This window comes from Gekko japonicus, unplaced genomic scaffold (assembly GCF_001447785.1).
Source record: "Gekko japonicus isolate JY-2015 unplaced genomic scaffold, Gekko_japonicus_V1.1 scaffold23, whole genome shotgun sequence".
Lineage (NCBI taxonomy): Eukaryota > Metazoa > Chordata > Lepidosauria > Squamata > Gekkonidae > Gekko > Gekko japonicus.
Window position 1 is genome coordinate 2,674,960 of NW_015163094.1, and position 21,347 is coordinate 2,696,306.

The window sequence follows — 21,347 nt, forward strand, 5'->3', positions numbered from 1 at the left end:
GCAGTTCCGCAGGGCCTGCAAGACGGAGCTCTTCCACCAGGCTTTCGATTAGGGGCCGCCACTCCCCCCGGCTATATACCATCTTTGGGGGGGGGTTAGGGCTCAGGAGGCCAGGTAGAAACATCTGGTAACAGCTAAAATATTATCAATGCCTACGGGGAATGTTTGGGCTGTGCTAGGGCGGTGGTTGCCCTTTCTGAGACTCTGAGATTCTGAGATTCCGGTATGAATTTGTTTGAGCACTTTAATGTTTTAAATGGGTTTTTAAATTGTATATGATGTTTTAATTGTACTATAGTATTGATGTTTTATTAGCAAGTTCTTTCTTGCCTTGTAAGCCGCCCTGAGCCCCACGGGGAAGGGCGGGGTATAAATTTAATAATAAATAAATAAATAAATAAGTGCTAGGAGTGCTGCCTTCTTAGTGGTTTATTGACCAGCTGTTGGCAGCAGAAATACTACAGAGAAGTGAGAAAACTCTGCTGAGAATTGGACAGGCTTGGGAGACTGGCATCACTGGACAGGGACTTTGGACGACTACTGAGTGCCTAGATGCCTTGGAGGGCCAAAACAAAATGGGTTTCACATGTCAGTGTGGCCATTTTGGAACACATGCAGTGCGGTTAACATTAAACACAGGCTCTCAAATTAAGAAGATATGAAGTTGTATCCAAGAATGCTACTAAGGCTAGTGTGTCACCATAGCTTAAGTTGTCTTGTGTTGACAGAATGTACCACCTTAGATGAGACAAGGTAGTAGGTTGTAACCGGTGTGGTTTTAATCGAGATAGAATTGAGAGATTATGTTGAGCAAAACTTCTCAGACTGCAGGTGCCCAGGCAGGATATAACCTATAATTTTCTGCAGGGCCTGTAAAATGGAGCTCTTCCACCAGGCCTTTGGAGCCGCCGCCACTACTAACAACTGACAGCCCATGGATGGAGAGCCCTGTTTCCCTGGGACTTCTAACTACAGCCTGAGCTTACCGCCTAAGATGATCTAAGAAGACCAAGGAGCTGACTGCAAGATGAGAGAACTAAGTAACAACATCGCTGTGACATCAATATTAGCACTTTGTTATGTTTTATGGTTTTAGCATTGTCTACGTGTATTAATTGATGTTGTTAATTTTAATCTATACTATTGTAATTTTTATGCTATTTTATGTAAACTGCCATGAGCAAGCCGTGGCAGGGAGGGCGGGGTAGAAATTTAATAAATCAAATCAAATAATTTTTCAGTCCTACCGCATTGTGATCAGTGTCAGTTTTCTCCACAATTATCCTCAGAAAGCTTATCACATATTGCAGTGAACACTGCTTTGCTATGAACGTGGTTCAACTACTTGAGGCTTTGTCAAATATTGGGACTACTTTAAATATTCTAGCCTATTCTAGCCGTTTTGTTAGTTCTTGGCTGTGAAAGATTTAGTGGAGTGTAATAGGATTCTGTGGACCATATTTGGGATCCCCAGGGATCTGATAAAGGCCCATGGTCTCGTATGATATTTATTTATTTATTTATTTAATTAATTTATTCCCCGTCCTCCCCACCAGAGCAGGGGAGGTTTGTACGAGTTCTCATGCTATCAAGAGAGAAGTTGTTGTAGGGGAAAATCCCAGCTAAATGCTCATCTTCAGGCACTCTGACTGCTTTGAGGGTGTCAGTCAACTTCAGACTGACAGTTACTCATCAAGGTCATTTCGAGAGCCTGTTGATTAACTCACACAGTTCAGCTATGAATCCAGTATGTGGGGGGAGCTAACTCTTACTCCAGAAAGTTCCATGGAGACAGCCTTGTGATTGGTTGGGAAGTTCAAGAGGTTATGGCTGGCAATATCTGTATAGTGTAGATTATGGTAAAGAGCCTTTCTTATCCCTTTTCCTCCACCTGCCACCCTTTCTGCCTGAAGATACACTTTGTATGTTCTGGAACATCATACTTCAGCTGTAAGATCCAGTACTGCTGCTGTTACGAATAAGTAAATTAATTCTCTGGCACTAAAGAGTACCTTCATTTTTCTTGCCAGAAACATGATTGTATGAATTCTTTATACGTTTGCTAAATAGTGAGTCTCATTGAACTCAGTAGAATGTTTTTTAAATGTTCTTAGAGTTGCCATTTAAAGCTATTGCTAATTTCCAAACAGGTTTTAAAGTCTTACTATACTAGAAGGTTTACTAATGTTCATTTTATAATTATCTGGATGTAACTGTATTGAAACTAAGATAGTTTCTTGTAAATACGGACACAAGTCTAAAAAAATGTTTGAAATATTTCAGGATTGGTGCCAGACTCTTAGAATCCTGCTTCTCCTTTGTACAGAGTGGGAAAGCATTTAAAATTCTTGAATGGCACTATTGTTATTTCAAGTGCCCATGCAAAGAAATGACTGGGATTTTTACAGCTCCTGTATCCCATGTTGACTTACTGCCTCTTCCAGTTAGCAAAAAGCTTTGAAAACTGATCCAGTCTTCATGCTGATTCTACCTTCTAAAATAAATATATATTTAAAGATTTTAGTGTAGCTTATGAATCCGAGTAGGTGCGCTTGCAAGCTAGCATCAGCAACTTTTATCTGCAGCCTGATCCATGACAAGTTAATTACACCACTTAAGCAGCAACTGCACAGATGCTCTATAGGAAGCTATAGTAGTTATACTGTAACTTGTGTTACTGTGGCTACTTTATCTCCTGATAACTCTGTAATTAACTTGTCACCACTGTTTAATGCTTAACGTATGTAGAGAATCAGTTAATGGCATCAGTAAAGCAATAGTAGCCTGAAGGAGAAGCTCATGCCCACTGGGAAGGCTATCAGGGCTTGCTTAAACACAAAACACCAGGGCCTGACCTGGAAAAGCATTAGGAAGCTTGCCATTGAGAAGCTTTGGATAAGATGTTAAGAAAGTTATTGATGCACGCTGAGGTTATGTTCAGCTACCTTGATGGAAATTCAGGAGATATATTTTTATATATAATCATTTGCAAAGAATGCAAGTGTGAACATTCTCAGTCTAATGAATTAAAAGCTGGATCTCAGCAAAGGAGGAAGGAATTTGGAGTTCCCCTCCAATCTTTTCCTTTATAATTTTTCAGCTTTGGGGAAACTTCTTCCTTGCCCCCTTCTCTTTTGTTTAACTGACATTCAGCTGCTGATGTCATTTGGTGTTGCTGGACTATTTTCAGTCAACCTCAGACAGTTTTTAGGGGCTTTTTTTTGGCAATTTATTTACAATGTCATATTTTTCTGAATACTTGGGACGTCCTCCCCCCTGGACCTCTTACGGTGCTTTTGTCATCTGCACAGGAACCAGCCAGTTTACTGTGATGATACAGTTCTGGAGACATAGTTTTTGCTAATATCTGTTGTACTCATAATCGTGCTGTTAAGAATGTTGCACCATCTGAACAATACATAACGAACTACTTCTTATATTACCCTATGGACTACTTACATGAGAGATGACACCCTAACGCACATGTTGAATGTTGAAAAGTCAGGTTATACAGTGGCAGTTTCTCTCAATTAGATCAGAGCTGAATCAGAGGCTCATGGGAGCAAAAATGCCAGTTTTCCTGCACCATTCTCAAGAGTAGTGAGCCATTCTGGCCATGATACAGCTGTTTTATAGTGAGTTTCAGTCTCTTTCCGGAAAGAAATTGCTGCCCATTATCAGTGATATATTTGCATGTTTTGGAGAAACCTTTTGAATGCGCTAAATCCTAGATGTGTGAAAGGTATAAATTCTAAAGTATGTTTATGAATGCATCATGTACTTTTAAAGATTTCCCATGTTAGAATAATTTCCTGTTTGTAACACTTGTGCAGTCAGCAAACTATCCAATGCAGTCTGTATTGCCCATTCCCAGAAGTCGTAGGGTGAAACTGAATGCACGTTCTACCAATAGTATAACTCGTAAAAGCAAGCACTTGTTAAATCTATTTGTTTTTATTATAGACATCGATCTGCCAGTCGCAATAATGCATTTATGGACATTTTTCTGCAAGCACAGCGCTGGTGGCAGTTCTTACTGACAAATTGAGTCATATGGACAGTAGTTCAAAATAAGCTTACTTTATTGACAGATTGTGCAGTTCTCTAGTTCACTGAGTGTTCTTAAGATATCTGGATTGGCAAAAAAGAAGAAGAATATAGTAGAAATGTAAGAGAACCAGTATTACTCTTGAAGGGTGAAATCTATAAAACAAGGAGGGAACTAGTCATCTTTCTCAGTTATTCACTAGTTGAAACTTCTAAACTTAAATGTGTTCTGATACCATATTAATGAAGGTAGCTGGAAAAACCATGGTACCAAAATGATCCTGTAGCTTTGTAAAATGACTTGAGATAAATACAATATGGATGTGTACTGAAATATAAGAAAATCTGAGAAGGCACAGTGAAGAAAGGAGGGAGAGAAGAAACACCCTCCATATTAGTTTAGTGTAGGTTTTGTTGACTAGTATGTCTCGGTTTTGCAGGTTTAAACTAGATTACAACCTTGCTAATTCTTCTCCTAATTTTTTGTTTATAATAAGAAATTTAACATCTTGCTTTTTGATATGAGTTTCCTGCAAACAAATTATGTTGCATTTTTGTTTTTCTAACCAATGTTTAACAACTTTTCTTTTATTAGGCAAATTTAGTCCGTTTACATTCCAAGATAAAAGTTAAAGTACCTAATCTGCATTGCTCTTGTGTCCCTTGAGTGTGAAACTGGCATGCAACAAAATATTAGGGTTTTTTGTAAACTTCAAGCCCAAAATGCTTTAGCTTTCCCTTGCAAGAAGGTTCTTCAGATTCTTGATCATTTTGGCTACCAATTTCTGTATCTTTTGTAATTCTGTAATGTTTTTTAAAAGCGCAGGCGGCCAAATCCGGGAGGAGCTGTGGCTCAGTGATAAAGCATCTGCCTTGCATGCAGCAAGTCCAGATTCAACCCCCAGCGTTACCATTTTAGATGGATCAAGTAGCAGGTGATGTGGAAGACTGGAGAGCTGCTGCCGGTCCAAGTAGACAATAGTGACCTTGATAGACTAAGGGTCTATTCAGTGTAAGTCAGGTTCATCTGCATGTGTTCAGATTCTGCATAGTATGCACAATAATTAATGAAGATAATTAATCTTCATAAAATGCCTTGTGATAAGTCCAGTTTTTTCAGTCCCTTCTTTAATAATTCTGAACATAGAATTTGTTTCTTTTTTGCCATGACTGCTGTCTGAGTAGATCAAAGTCAGCAACCTTGTATGATTAATTAGGATGAATTAGGGGCAGCTACCGAATTTTACTTTTTTGGCAGAATACAGAAAAAAGTGGCTCTACTAGAATGATCATAGGTCATTGTGACCTGTACCATAGTACTCACCTGTAGAGCAGTAAGCAAGGTCCCCGGCATGCAGTCATATACCCCTATACTTTACTTTTTGTAAACAAAATAGCACCTGAGTAGAAAAAAGAAACCAAGAAGTCTGTCTGGGTTCTTTTTGCCTTTAAGGTATTTTTTATTAAGAAAACAATGATTAAAACAATGATTCTGTAGAGATTCAGCCTTCCATGAGGACCACAAACCAAAGCAAGCAAACAATAAAAACCCCTTCGTGTGTCATTTTCAGCCCTAGATACAAGGGTGGATTTGGTTTGGGATGGTAATATACCCCAAATGCAACATGTTCAAGCTTTTTAAAGAGGATGGGTTGAAGATTAAAGCATCTACTTTAGCATAAATATTTTACTTTCTGTTTTAAAAGAACCACAATTGGCTCTGGAGCCACAGGTTGTAGACCCCTGGAGTCTTCATTGCACAGACCACTGTGCTCCCAAGCAATCTTGAGTTTTCTGTAGCCTTCATAACTTGATTAAATTCTAAATGTTGTGCTCATCATATCGTAAATGGCTCCATTACCAATACAGATAGTTGAGGGGGCCTACTCTTACTTCCTGCCATTGTGAAAAATAGCCATTCCTATTCTGTGCTCCCTGTGTTTTAATCAGTTATAAGAATGCTTACCAGGTTTCCCTCATGTATTACTAGTTGCATGAAATGCACAAGTGTTTATGCACTGGGTCTGGTTACTGGCCTACAGAACACTCCTGTGCAGAGTCTTGTCTAAACCACTGAAATCAATAGGCTTAGAGTAACTCTGCATAGAATTGGATTGTAAGTGAACTGGTGGCTAAGTTTTTAAGATCAGGTTTCATGGGGCCAGGCTGCATGCTTGATCTTGTAGGACCTCACTGTTTGAGCATCTGACATTCTTTGGCTTTAAAAAAAGTTTACCTCTGTCTTTTGAAGTATTTACAAAATGATTTTGGATGCTTACATATAATCCGTATTTCACCTATAATCATGAAGGCATGAAGTTTAATTAGAGTGTTAACTACTTAGATACTGAAATTCATACTAAGGAAAGTTTTAAGGTATGTTTTTTAAACTTCTCTTGCTTTTTTGTAGAGATTGACAACAAAATAGCAGTGTTCACATTTTGGAATTTAGTGCATTTAAAATCCAGACTATATAAATTTTAAAAAATCTTATCAGAATGGAACACATTAGCAAGCTATTTCTGTTGTCACATAGGAAAATTAATAAGGGTTGTGTTACTGCCTTAAATCATGCTAACTATGCAGTCAATGTGCAAACTCTGTTTCTTCAGCCAGCTCTTGTTAGTAAATAACAGATACTAATGCTACCTTGTAAATGATGGTGCTACCTTGTAAATGATGGTGCTGACTAATCAGTTGCCATTATAATGATATTTAAATTGTCTTACTGTGATTTAGATCAATCAGTGTAAAATGCAAGCAATGAAATAATTATCTTCCGTACTTAGCACATTCAGGTACAAAGTACTGTTTCAGCATTTATTTAAGGGTGCTGTGTTATAGTTTGGTGTTCCTGAATAATTTTCCTGATGTGCCTGGAGAGAGACCTTGAATAAAGCTTGTGATGGTCATGTTTATAAAGGGCAAAGTTTATAAAGGGTTGCTTACAAATGGTCAAATAAGCAGAACCACTGGCCGATTATTAACATTTAAATAAGAGGATTCAGCAAGTATAAAGTGTGTAAAATGGTGTGAATATTCTAACCTTCTCAGACAAGTAGATGAATCGCAGGACCCTAACTTCATGTTTTAGAATTGCTGGCCTGAGGAAATGGGGTTCCATATCTCCTTCTTGGTTTCATAACTGAGATACCCTTCCCATGGAAGAATTGGTTCAAACTTATTATAAGGAATTTAGACCAGTCATCTTTCTAGCCCAGTATAATCTGCCCTGACTGATGATGGTTCTGCCAAGATTTCAGGTAAAAGTGTTATCTCAGTTCCAGAGGTTTGACTGTTACTTGAGAATAATTAGAGATACTTACGGTAGAATTGGACCTTGCAAAGCCAAACATGAGAGCTGCTGCTGAAAATGGCAGCTTCAGATGGAATTCTCTCTGTTGTATTTAGTTCAGTTGCCTCATATTTTGGTAATTGTAATACAATTTATCTCATCCCTAGTTGTGTAAGAGCAAGGGATAGCATCTGTATATGAGATACATTGAATCAATTATTGCTAGGAAGGTAGGAATGTGACATGGAGTTGACATTTCAGCCACAGCCCTTCTAGCCGGTGGGGGGCACTCTAGTTCTGTCCTTGTGCATTTATCAATTTATTAAAACATTTATATGCCACCTTTCCTTTTGGTTCAAGGCAGCTCACAATAATAGTTTAAACACCCCCAGTTTATAAAACCAAAGATAAAATAGCAAGCCCCCAAATCCCTCCCCCCAAAGTTGGCAGAATGTGCTCTGCCAATGGGTTAGCATACCTTCGCAAAGACAAATCCCAAAGTCACTTCTGGGTGTATATTTGACTTGGATTGCTCTGTTGACATTTTGCACAACAAGATCAACATGAATCTTATGAAAGGATCTGTTCTATGCTGAGTCCTTGGATCTCTATGTGAAACAAGACAGTTTTTTGTTACTGTAGCTTGTGTGACGTTTTGAAGGAAACAACCAACCTTGGCAGTTCTCGTCATTGTTAACTGTGATCCAGTGATCCAGCAGTAGAGGAAAATGAAATATACAGTAGGTTTCTAAAGGGTTTATTGTCTTGTAGTGACAAAGTTATCGCTTGAAGGGGTGTAGGTGTTAGTAAGCATCTAGAATTATGCGTAGATTGTTAGAAATTCCCTTTGCAGATACCTAAACCCAGTCCAGTTGACACTGTAATACGGTGAAGCTAAACAGAGGAGGTGTGATGAACTTACTCCTCCTTCAAATGCTTGATATTAAACTTAGGAAAGGGTATTTATGTAGTTTGATCCATTCCACAGACTTCTAAAAATTACTTGTTGGTTTATAGCAGTTCATTTTGAGTAGCCTGTGGAATGGGCCGGCTAACAGTATAAAGGATATTAAAACCTCCAAAACATCCTTGGTCTCCCACAGTGATCACAAATAGAGGACCTTTCTGTATGCCATGTGAGCATGAATGCCCAGGGAGCCTGTAACATAACTGGATAGTAGCTAGCTGAAGATTTCTGTTGGGGATTCCATGGGAGTACTACTTCTTGGATTGCGTCCCTGAGGGATTAAGCAGAGCGAGCGCAAATACATTATTGCCTTATATAGTTTATAGGCTGAGCCTAAGCTGTTGTACTATGAAATTGCAGCTGGATGGTATAGAATTGAACAGGAATGATATGATTGCAGCTATAATTACTGCAAATAAAACAGTCTTGGGTTAGGGAATATGCTTTGTTTTATATTGTACCATTAATATTTAAAATGCAGATTTGAATTCTTTTCAGTTATCTCCGTTTAGTGTTTGTTGATAATTCCATAGTGAGAGTCTCTAAGAATATGATTAACCCTGAGGGTCATCTTATAATGTAATTATTAATGATTGATTCTGTTTATCCTTGAAATCAATATAAAAAGCAAAATTGCTTGGCATATATTTGGGGTTGATTTCTTACATTTGGTAAACATGACAACTAGTATTGGCTTTATATATTAAAACGCATTTGAGGAATCTAAAGCATGTGGCTTAGTTTTTAATAATTATGGCGATATGCGGTGGTTCTTACATGACATATGTTAATGTGGCCAATAGTGTTAACATCTCCTGCCACTAATAGTTAGGGTGGGGATGTATAGTAATTGATCTTCCTGGGAGTGCTGTAATGTAAAAACAATTCAGGCTGTTTGAAGTATATTTTACAAGTGTGCATTGGGCCTTTGGGATGTTACATTGAAAAACCCAATTGTACAGTTACCATGGGAACCCAATTAGAATAGATTGCTTGGGTTTTTAGTCTTTTCATCTTGACCAAAAATCTAATGTACTTTAAATGTTTTCATATGGAATTTTATTCATAGTCTGAATTGATGTAATAATAGCTTTTATTTGAATACTAAAATCAGACAATATCAAGTATTCTGTGTATCAGCATTTTCCTTCTTTGTGGAAAGATAATCTTTCAACTAACACAGAGATGTTTAAACTGGTATAACTACTATGTTCTGTTTCATTTTGCTGCTATTTAGAGATTTAACCCTACTTCTATGCTTTGGGGGGGGGGAACAGACAAGACTGGGATGTGGATACATGATAAACACTTTTATAGATTGAATGTGTTAACATTTCAAAAACAAGCTGGGGACCTGTGAGGAATTGTGTGCGCGCGGGGGCAGCGGTTTAAACAATTCGGAAATTCCTCTTCCAAATAGTGAGATGTTAATTAGCTGTGGGACTCCTGTTTTACTTAAGTTTGGGACTAGATAAGTAGTACACTGCTTCCTTGGTCCTGAACTTCATCAGTTTAGGGTTACAACACAATTACTTTGTGGTACTGGATGCTGAGGCCAAGCGTGCAAGTAGCCGTTCATCTAGCTCCTATCCTAGACTATACAGTGCAGGGAGTCTTTTCATTGCCCTCTTCCTTGTGTTATATGGAGAGTTAAAGAGAGGAAAAATTAAGTCAGAGGTTAAACACCTCAAGGTTGTCTCCCTGCTCAATTTTTATTCCATTTTCCAGAATACCTTAAGCTTTGAGGTCTTCCCTTTGCAGATCAGAGACTTTTTGAGGTGTGCTTGTGATTATTGGAAACAGAAGAAATACTGTCCCTCCAGTTCTAGTTCCATACTCTTTTAGCTTGATCTTTGGGGTTGGGATGTTGGGTAGGAAGATGAGCTCCTCATATATCCCCCAGCACTAACCCCTCTTCAAAGGACACTTCCATGCTCAAGGGGATGATGTAGTCCAACTCTCCCTCCTTCCTTAAAAACAAACAAGCTTATACTCAGATGCCCTCAACATCTCATGGCTCCTGGAAGCCAGTGAGTACGCTCAGCATTAGATTGGTATTTCCTCTCTTTAAAAAAAAAATCAAATTAACATTTAAATCATACCTGGAGAAACCCCTCCCTTTGCAGAAGCCCCTATCTTGTCTAGGATGGTCCTAGTTTGCTGATAGGCATGGGTTACTATTTATAGACTCTTGTAAATAAGGGAAAGGAATACTCATCCTGTCTGCAGAGAAATAATAGAATTAAACAACTGTGGATATGTGAGGTCCATTTACTAGAGGTTTTCTGGAAGAGATTATATAAGTTGAAAATGTTTCCAGTTTTAAGTACCATTGGTTAGAGCAGGGCAGAAATGTTGGTGACTTGTACTTTATATACACAGGTCACAGAAAAAGTCTGTAAAATACCAGATTCTGTAGTTAAAAAAATAAAATCACTTAAATTGCTAGGAATTATTCTTTCCCAGCTAATTTTTCTAAAGCTTCATTTTAACTTCCATGGAAGGCAAAAGACCTCTCTGTAACTGTATTTTAAAGTCTGAAATACTAAACAATAGTTATCAGTTGAAAGTATGAACAGAAGGTGGAAGTGGAATCTCTACAGGAGATAATTTCTGTGTACACACAGATTTGTGAAGGCCTGTGAGGAATAGGGAAAACTTTTCACAGAGTATTTTAGTGGTGGTTTAATAAAAATACCTTCGAAGATTTTCCTCTAAAGCATGAGCATGGATTCTGGTTTCAGCCATATTTTACTACTTTTTTGCTCATGCTGTGATCTCTGTTAGAGGCAAGCTAAGGCACTTCTAATGTCCAGCTGTGAAAGCAGAGCTGTAGCTTGCTTTGGAACAGATTCCAACATCATTCCTTGATCTACCAAGCAGAGAATGCACTCTGCCTCAATTGGTTTGGCAAATAATAACATAACACTTGGAGCTGTATCTGACTGTGTGAATTGTTAAAGCATCCATGACATTCTAGCCATCCAAATGGCTAACAGAAAAATTATTGCTCCTTGCTCGGGAAAGCTGTTAATTGTTTGAAACCAAGGCTCTTTCCTAAAACTTTCAAAATAGACTTAAGCCTTATTATTAATTTATATGGTGTTGGATTAAAGGGCCATTGTCTGGGATACTGAGTACCTGTGGTTGACAGCCCCCCCCCCAATAGGTGGCATGTGTGGATCTTTAGCTTGGATCTGGAGCAGTGTTCCCTCTAAACTGAGTTAATGTGAACTAGCTCACAGTATTTTTAGCCTCCAGCTCACACATTTTTGTCTTAGGTCAGGAAGGATGGCTCCAGAGGAAACTAATTTATGCAGTAGCCAAATCGCTTGCTCACAACTTTAATACCAGTAGCTCACAAAGTAGAATTTTTGCTCACGAGACTCCACACCTGAGAGGGAGTATTGATCTGGAGTGTTTGGTGGATAGATCTTCCATCTTCAGAAGTGTGACTGCTGATCCCTCTCCCACTGTAGCCACCAATTCCCCCCCCCCCCAAGTTATTTTTTTTTCTAGGAACAGCATTTGGGGGGGGGGGTATTTGGGGCTGCAGTGGGAGGAGGGAGGTGACAGAGTCACATTTCATAGAGATAAATGTTTCTTTCTCTGGAAACACTCCGTTGGTTTCAGCCCCTTGTGACAGAGGGAGCTGACATGCTTGTCTTGATTGCAGCTGGGCTGGAGAAGAAAATTCTAAGTGAAGAGAACCAATGACAATAGTGTGTGAAGTACTTTGTTGCTTACATAGTGAGAAGGACAGCCTGAAGATGTGTGGGAGAATGAACTTAATCACTATCTGGAAAGAGATACCGTTCCTGCTGGTGTTTGCTGCTCCAAGCATTACTACATTTTCTTGTCTTCACTAGCTATAATGAGCAACAAGAACATTTGCTTTGTGGTTGGGACAAAGTTCTGACCCCTTTACCAAGTCTGTATTTATTTCTTATGCTAAATGGTGACCGCTGTTTGGATGCAGTGCACTCCCAAACTGCTTACAGAATAATATCGATTTAAAATATACAGCAGTATGAACATCAGCAATTTAATAAAGAAAATTAAACCATTATCTTTCTCATCTCCTGGCATACACACATTATGACTTTTGGTACAGATAGGGCTATGACTTTTTCACTAGGGTAGTATGCTTGTGATTGGAAAGTACTACTTTGGATTGAAAGTTAGGGTTTACATACCACACCCTCAGCTTTCCACACTGAAAAGTACCACATTTGAGAGAAGGACTGTCTAGAAAGCATCTCCAAGCTGTGTGATAGATTTTTTCTTTGTTTTGTTTTGAGAATTGCATTATGTGAGCATGCACCTATGGGGGATAACAACCCATATGTAGGTTTACTGACTCTATGAGAACAAGGTTTATATTTGGGAGCTATAGAGTAATAATGTGACTAAATACTTGTCACTTGCTGTGATGGACTACATTTAAAATGTAGTTTGGTGTAGTGGTTAAGTGCGCGGACTCTAATCTGGGAGAACCGGGTTTGATTCCCGACTCCTCCACTTGCACCTGGCTGGATGACCTTGGGCAAGCTGTAGTTCTGGCACAGCTGTTCTTGAAAAAGAGCAGTTTCTGTCAAGTGCTCTCTCAGCCCCACCCACCTCACAGGGTGTCTGTTGTGGGGAGGGGAAGGTAAAGGCGTTTGTAAGCCACTCTGAGACACCTTTGGGTAGTGAAGGGCAGGGTATAAATCCAATCTCTTCTTCTTCTAAAATGTTGTTTTCCTAATGCAGCAAAATCAGAGAAGGAAGGTGAATAGTTAACTCTAGAATGTTGAGCTTGAGTGACAGGCTGCTCCTTTACACTCACTGGTCAGCACGAGTTGAGGCAAATATAAGATCAGCTGTTGCTGAGGGGAGAGTTAGTTCGTTTTGAGTGCATTTGGAGTTCAGCGGCAGTTACTGTTCAGTAAAGTAAAAGTTCAGCTACAGGAGTGGTGTCTGAAGAGTCTGACTAAAAGTCTGTCAGACAGATTCACCTTTTGCATTAGGGAGCAACTCCTGGTCTTAACTGTGTAACAAATCACCTGAGGAAGAATTCCATCTAAGAATTCAGAGTCTAGTGTCATCTTACACTGAAGTATGTTTTCATACAGACACCAAGAACTGGGGTTTGAGATTTTGGCAAAGAGTGACTGGGTAGCAGGCTGAAACTCCCAATCAGGCCAAAAGGAATTGGATTATATTGTTAGGGAAGAAATATAAGTCCTGTCCAGTTATACAGTGAATTGGCACTGAAGCAGTCCCTGGTCTGTGGTGAAAGGAAATGATTATAGACTACACAGGGAGAAGAAGGCACATTGTGATTTCAGAAAAGGAGAAAGAATTCGATACACGTGACCTTTCCAGAAAAACTGAACAGTTATTAGGAAACTATATGCAGAAACATTGTAATGGAAACTCAGATACTTAGACAACCATCTCTCCTTGATAAGAACCAAGAATTTGTAACACCATCTTGTCTGTCAACTGAAAAATATACTATTTTATCAACAACGTTTTTGAGTTTTTCCAATTCCTGACTAAGAACATAAGAGAAGCCAATGCTGGATCAGTCCAATGGCCCATCTAGTCCAACACTCTGTCACACAGTGGCCAAAAATACCAGGTGCCATCAGAAGGTCTAGCAGTGGGGCCAGGACACTAAAAGTCCTCCCACTGTTGCCCCCCCCCCCCAGCACCAAGAATACAGAGCATCATATGCCCCAGCCTGAGAGTTCCGATCTATACCTTGTGGCTAATAGCCACTGATGGACTTCTGCTTCATATGCTTATCTAATTGTACCATCCCTGCCTGTTAAATAAAATCTTTATTATTGTTCACTGTACACAGGGTCCAGTGCCATTTCAAGGTATCTAAAAGAGGGCTCCTGTTTTCTCCTGACAAATTCCTGGGTTGGTCAAAAACTAAATCAGATTCTGTCACAGGGTGGAACATTAAGATTTGTAAAGCTGCAAATATTATCATGCTACTGGGGGGCCAGCTCAGTATCTGAAGGGAACTAAGAATTTTGACAGGAGAAATCTGCCTTACAGTGAAGAAGCAGGGGTCCGTCATACTTGCAAACTCCTGAGTATACCTGCTGACTAGAGTTGTCAACTGCAGGCTGGGAATATCCTGGAGATTTGAAGGAGGAGCCCGGGGAAGGCAGGGTTTGGAGAAGGGAGGAAGGTCAGCAGTAGTGCCATTTGCACTGAGACAACTGACCTCTGTAGTCTGGAGATCAGTTGTAATTCTGGGAGAACTCCAGGCCCCATCTCAAGGTTGGCAGTCCTACTGCTGACAAAATGTAGGCCAGAACTCTTTCATTTTAACAGATGTAGGGGTCTTTCTTTTTGTTGTTCCTTGTCAAGTTTGGTTAAAGTATTGTTTCTATATCTGTAAGTATCTGCTGTCTCCCAACAGAATTCATTTTTCCTTTGGGTTAGTCAGCAGGGAAACCACCCTTCTTGAGTTCCCCATCACTTAAGATACAGCACCCGACCTCTGTTATTAACACTGATTTTCAACATGGCTTTAGGTGCTATACTAAGGTAAGGGTGATATAAAATTTGAAATTTGCTGAGGGAACTATGCATGCCTCTGTTGGCAGGGGAGGGGGAAAAGAGAATTTTTGTTACCATTCCTTGTTTGTTGAATACAAGCTTTTTTTTAAAAAAGCAAGGTTTTCATCACGAGAAGAAACCAAATGACAAAGTGCATGATAAACTGCTTGTTCAGAGTGTAAACTGTAATCTTACTGTTGACTTTGATTATGCTATCACAACTTTTTTTGACCAGATTTTAACTGTAGCAAGGTTTTTAAAAATGCAAAATTTGTGGTGAGGATAAAATGTATGGCAATGAAGCAAAATGGTATCATGCAATCATAATAACCTTATTCTTTTCATGGGGATGTAGTAATGGATGGAATTTGTGGCAGGTAGCAGATGAAAATGTAAAGGGATGTTTCTGGAAAATGCTACATATATTGGTTGCACCATCATCAGCTCCACTAGTTGGTCTGAGGCAAACGTGAAGACCACTAGGTGCGATGATGTTTGGGCAGGGGATTCTGGTGCTTCTGGGGAGGGGAAAGTACAGCGGTGAGACCAGGCAGGGAGTCAAGGGAAGGAAGCGGAGAAATAGGACAGCTCAGCTCCCTTCCTGCCTGCGTCCCATCCCAAAGGTTGTCAGCAAGAGGGGCTAGGATAAATGACCCCCCTCTGACATTGGCGTTGTGTAATGCCAGGTCTATAAATAATAAGACCATGGTCCTTCGGGACTTTCTGCTGGAGCAGAATGTAGACCTGGCATGCGTGCAGGATGGGGAGACTGTAGCTCTCTCCAAGTTTGTCCCTCTTGGGTTCTCGGTCCTTCACCAATTGCGGACTAGGGGGCAGCGGGGAGGAGCGGTTCTATTCAATCAGGAGGCTTACTCCTTCAGAGCACTCCTGCCACTGAAAATCCCAGGCATTGAGTGTATTGACCTAGCATGGGAGGCTGGGGAGAGTTTGGTGATCTGGCTGGTGTACTGCCTGCCCAACGCACTGGCCAGTTGCTTGCTTTCCCTGATGGAGGCCGCATTGGGCTGGGCACTGGAACACCCTAGACTGATAATCTTGAGTGACTTCAGTGTCCATGCCAACAATGTGACCTCCACTAAGGCAACGGATCTGGCGTCGTCCATGGCGGCGCTAGGACTCTCCTACTATAGAACGACCCCCATTCATCGGGCTGGGCACACACTTGATCAGATCTTCATGGTGGGGGTCACAGTGGGTTCACCACCTTGGCAGTACCATGGTAGGACCACCTTGCTCTGAAGGCCCGTCTGAATGTGTCACCCCAATCCTGTTTGGGCGGTGAGCATATTTTAGCTCTCCCACAGAGCCAAGTGGATCTTATGCAGCTTCAGCTGGCTCTACGGCAGTGGTTCTCAACCTTCCTAATGCCGCAACCCTTTTATACAGTCCCTCATGTTGTGGTGACCCCCAACCATAAAATTATTTTCGTTGCTATCATAAGACCATCGAAAATTTGTGTTTTCCGATGGTGGCGACCCCTGTGAAAGGGTTGTTTGACCCCCAAAGGGGTCGTGACCCACAGGTTGAGAACCACTGCTCTACGGGATCCGATGCCCCCTGGTGGTTCGTTAGATGAGCTTGCTGAGGACTGGCACAGTCGACTCTCAACAGCCATCGGCGAGATCGCTCCCCAATGTCCTCTGCACCCTCGCTCTAAGCTCGCCCCCTGGTTCATCAGGCTAAGTGATGGCTAGAGAGACGGTGGCAGTGCACCCACAAAGAGGCTGCAAGAACTTCTTATAGGATGTTTATGAGATCCTATGAGATGGCAGTCAAAGCCACAAAGTGTGAATTTTATGTGGCTACGATTGCGTCTGCGACCTTGCGCCCAGCCTGATTATTTAGAACAATTTGGTCCTCGACTGCTCTGCCACAAGGCAGGCCAAACGCTAGGGAATTGGATATTGGCTGTGAGGCCTTTGCAAGCTACTTTGCAGATAAAGTCTTGCTGCTCTGCTGTGACCTCCTTGCCACATTGGAGACACTGGTCGAACTCAAGGCTCCACGCACATCTTCAAGTCAGATTATGGATCATTTCAGTTCACTCAGCCTAGAAGAAGTCAACAAACTGCTATCTAGATCCAGGCCCGCCTAGATCCAGGCCCGTCATGGCTAATTAAAGCTGGCCGCAACGGGTTTCGAGGTGCTCTAAGTGAGATCATTAACAAGTTCCTCATTGAGGGACTGTTCCCTAGGGCACTTCCATCTCTGGACCTGGCTGAATTGGCGAATTACCGGCCCTATCTGGGCAAAATAGAGAGGGCTGTGGCAATTCAGCTACAGAGCTTTTTGGATGACGCTGTCATCTTAGATCCCTTCCAGTCCAGTTTTCACCCAATATGTAACGACTCCCACTCACTGGACTGGACACATGCTTCGCGGCCGGGGTAACAGTGGACCAAATTACTGCCTTGGCAGTACCATGGTCAGACCACCATGCCCTTAGGGCCTGTCTAAATGTTTCACTCCGACCCTGTTTAGGCGGCGAGCGTAAGCTTGCCCGTGGAGCCAAATGGACCCTGTACGGTTTCAGACAGTTCTGTGGGATCTGATGCCCCCTAGCGGCTTGTTGGATGAGCTTGTAGAGGATTGGTACAACTGACTCTCTGCAGCTATTGATGAGATTGCTCCCCGGCGCCCTCTGCGCTCCCGCTCTAGGCTTGCTTCCTGGTTCACCAAGGAGTTGCAGCTTATGAAACGAGGGATGAGATGGCTAGAGAGACAGTGGTGGTGTGCTCACGATGAGGCTATAAGAGTATCTTATAGGACATTTATGAAATCCTATGAGATGGCAGTCAAAGCCACAAAGAGAGAGTACTATGTGGCTACGATTGCGTCTGTGAGCTCATGCCCAGCCCAATTATTTAGAACAATTCAGTCTTTAACTGTTCTGCAACAGGGCAGACCGAATCCAGGAGAATTGGACATTGGCTATGAGGCTTTTGTGAGCTATTTCGCAGACAAAATCCTGTTGCTCTGCCACGATCTTCCCGTCACAGCTGATACAGTGAGTGAACTTGAGGCTCCATGCACGTCTTTGAGTCAGGTTATGGATCATTTCAGTCCGCTCAGCCTAGAGGAGGTTGACAAATTGCTCCTAGCTGTACGTCCTCCCACATGCTGCCTTGACCTGTGCCCGTTGTGGCTAATTAAAGCCAGCCACGATGGGTTGCGTGGTGCCCTAAGGGAAGCTATCAACCAGTCCCTCACAGAGGGACTGTTTCCTTGGGTGCTCAAGGAAGCGGTGGTGCATCTTCTCTTGAAGAGGCCATCACTGGGTCCAGCCGAATTGGCTAACTACCGGCCAGTTTCCAATTTGCCCTATTTGGGCAAAATAATAGGGCTGTGGCAATTCAGCTACAGAGCTTTTTGGATGACGCTTCCATATTAATTCTCTTCCAGTCCGGTTTTCGCCCAGGCCATGGGACGGAGACAGCACTGGTCATCCTCACGGACGATCTCCGGAGGCATCTGGATCGAGGCAGTTTGGCGGTACTGTTGCTTTTGGACCTGTCGGCAGTGTTTGACACCTCGCTGACATAGGAGTTCAGGGGCTTGCCTTGCAATGGCTTGCCTCCTTACTCCATGGTCGGGGATAAAGGGTGGCATTAGGAGAACAGCTCTTCCAAAGGTACCCACTGGAGTGTGGGTGCCTCAAGGGGTGGTCCTTTCCCCGATGTTATTCAACATCTATATGTGCCCCATTGTCCAGATCGCCTGGAGTTATGGGCTGGGATGTCACCAGTATGCAGATGACACCCAGTTCTATCTGATGTTGGGCGGTCAGTCTGGCTCCAGACCAGAAGATCTGGACCGGACGTTACAAGCTGTGGCTGGTTGGCTTAGACTGAGCTGACTGAAATTGAATCTGACAAAGACGGAAGTCCTGTGCCTGAGCTGAGGTGGTCCGGGGATAAGGATCCCACTCCTAACCTTCGATGGGGCACCATTGGTTCCAGTGCCAGAAGTTAGGAGTTTGGGAGTGCTCTTGGATGCATCGTTAACAATAGAGGCTCAGGTAGCAGCCACTGCCAGGTTAGCCTTTTACTATATTCGGTTGATCAGGCAATTGGTTCCCTTCCTTGAATGCAATGACTTGGCAACGGTGATCCATGCGATGGTCACCTCAAGATTATACTACTGTAACACTCTCTACATGGGGCTGCCCTTATTGCAAATTCGGAAGCTGCAGCTAGTGCCAAATGCTGTGGCCAGGCTCCTGATGGGTCTCCCCATGAGGGAGCACATCCATCTTGTCCTGAAGGCATTGCACTGGCTGCCAATAGCATACTGGATTCGCTTCAAGGTGCTGGTTCTTACCTTTAAAGCCCTTTAGGGCCAGGGTCTGACATATCTGAGGGACTGCCTTTCCCTATATAGACTCCAGAGAGCACTATGGTCAGGATCACAAAACCGATTGGCCCTCTCAGGTCCCAAGGATACCAGGCTGGCTGCAACCAGGGCCAGGGCTTTCTCAGTGATGGCTCCATACTGGTGGAATGAGCTCCCGGAAGAGATCAGGGCCCTACAGGACCTTTTACAGTTCTGCAGGGCCTGCAAGATGGAGCTCTTCCACCAGGCCTACAACTAGGAGCCGCCACCATTAGCAACAACAACTGAAACTTACACAGCCTGGTCCTTGGTTTGTTACTGACAGCCTGTGCCTACCGATTATATCTGAGAAGATCAGTGACCTGAACATTTAGACAATTATGGTTTGCACTCATGTGGTACTGCCATCTTTATGATATCACAGAACGCTGCTAGCACTTTAATATTGTATTGTTTTTAATGAACTGCTTTTAGATGTTTTATGGTAATTTGATGGTTATTTGTGTATTTGCCCTGTGTAAGCTGCCCTGAGCCTGCCTTGGTGGGGAGGGCGGAGGATAATATGGAAAAAATAAAATAAAAATAAAATACTGGAATTGCTTATTGACTTTTTCCCAAACTGAAAAAAAGATAGAAACCCCCCCCCCCCATCTCTCTCTCTTTTTAAAATAGCACATAAGGGCTAGAGATTGCAAGGATGCAAAAGATTCTGTGCTTGCTTCCATATTCTTCAAATGTAGCTTATGGGTTTATGAGCCTTCGCCCCATGGAAGGTTCGACCATATCAGTATACTGTATTGTAGAGTAGAAAAATTACTGGTGTTAATTTTGCTGACGGAAAACCTTATTTTAGCCTTGGAAAATATTGTGAGTTCTACCTTGAGTTCTACCATTTCTCAAATATGCCTAACTGAACAATTGAACAGAATTCAACAAAGCAATTGAACAGAATTCAACAAAACAATTGAACAGAATTCAAGAAAAAATATGCCTAACTGAACAATTGAACAGAAAGTGAAGTGTCTCCCCTGTCCCCGTTTTCTTTCTTAAATCTAGGTCTTGTCTGGTTATGCTACCTGTACTAAATTGGGTTAGCATGATTAAAAGGGGATATCATTTTTATTCAGGCTGCTCAAAGCTCTTTATTTTTAACATACATTTAACTAAAACACTGGGGAGAAGTCCACTTCTTGTTAAGAATTCAGCATCCCCACCCATCTAATTAAGATCTGAGAATACTCTCTGTACATGTGTCTGACTTAGCAAAGAAAGATCACCAGCAAACTAGGTGAAGCAAAACTTTGGAATGCTTATAAGTAGACAAATTTGTCCAGGGACTCTCCTCTACCTTTATATCTAGAGCTGCTAAACCTGTGATTATCACACACCCGCACACACTGGAAACTTGGAATCTATGCATTTATATATGCATTTTTGTTGACTGTGATGAATCAAGCCTTTTCTGTCTTCAGCAGAAATCCAGGGAGCAGACAAGTGCTAACACTTTCACTGCTATAGGCAAGGCAAGTGATAATCAGGTTAGCAAGTGGTTACATGCAACCTGGGGTTAAGTTACCACCTGATATTCATGCTTGATGTAAATATGATTACGGTTGAGATGTAAGAGAAACAGAAAGTGCCAAAAACATTAAAGTTGTAGTATTTTTAAGTATCCCCTATGTTTAATCCTAACATTTATTATGAAATAATTTCATATTATTCTGGTGGAACTTGTTTCTGTGTAAATTTGGCTATGGGATTGTATCCTTCACTTGCCATTTAAAGAACTCTTACACTCACATACTAAGTATTATTAGCCACAGTATTATATATATATTTATATGTGTGTGTGTACACACATACATATATAAAAAACTTAGTATTTGAACTATGTTCCATTTGTTACTATTATGAATTCCTTAGAATACCTTTATATTGGTCAATCTAAGTGAAGATGCAAATTTGTACGTTCAAAGGTGGGGGGGGATTTTATAGTATATTTTGTCATATTTTTACAAACTTCTGGTTGTATCTTAAGCCGTGCTGTTATCCTGCGAATCCCTGTTTTACAGGGCATGTGATGAAAGAAGTCCTCCTCATGGCATCTGTTGATAGTGACTC

The 21,347-nt window shown here is 41.5% G+C and overlaps 1 protein-coding gene across 4 annotated transcripts in view; it reads left to right on the forward strand.

The window, feature by feature from the left end:
* The window catches only part of MGMT (O-6-methylguanine-DNA methyltransferase), a 313,417-nt gene that overhangs the window by 11,427 nt on the left and 280,643 nt on the right, over positions 1 to 21,347 (forward strand). The window contains exon 1 of one of the 4 annotated variants that reach the window (XM_015406541.1): positions 1,027 to 1,040. The exons of the other annotated variants lie outside the window; for them this stretch is intronic. Within the exon in view, the coding sequence (XP_015262027.1) occupies positions 1,028 to 1,040 (13 nt within the window). The 5' untranslated portion in view covers position 1,027. Of the gene's footprint in view, positions 1 to 1,026; positions 1,041 to 21,347 lie in introns of those variants that run through there. 4 annotated transcript variants of the gene reach the window in all.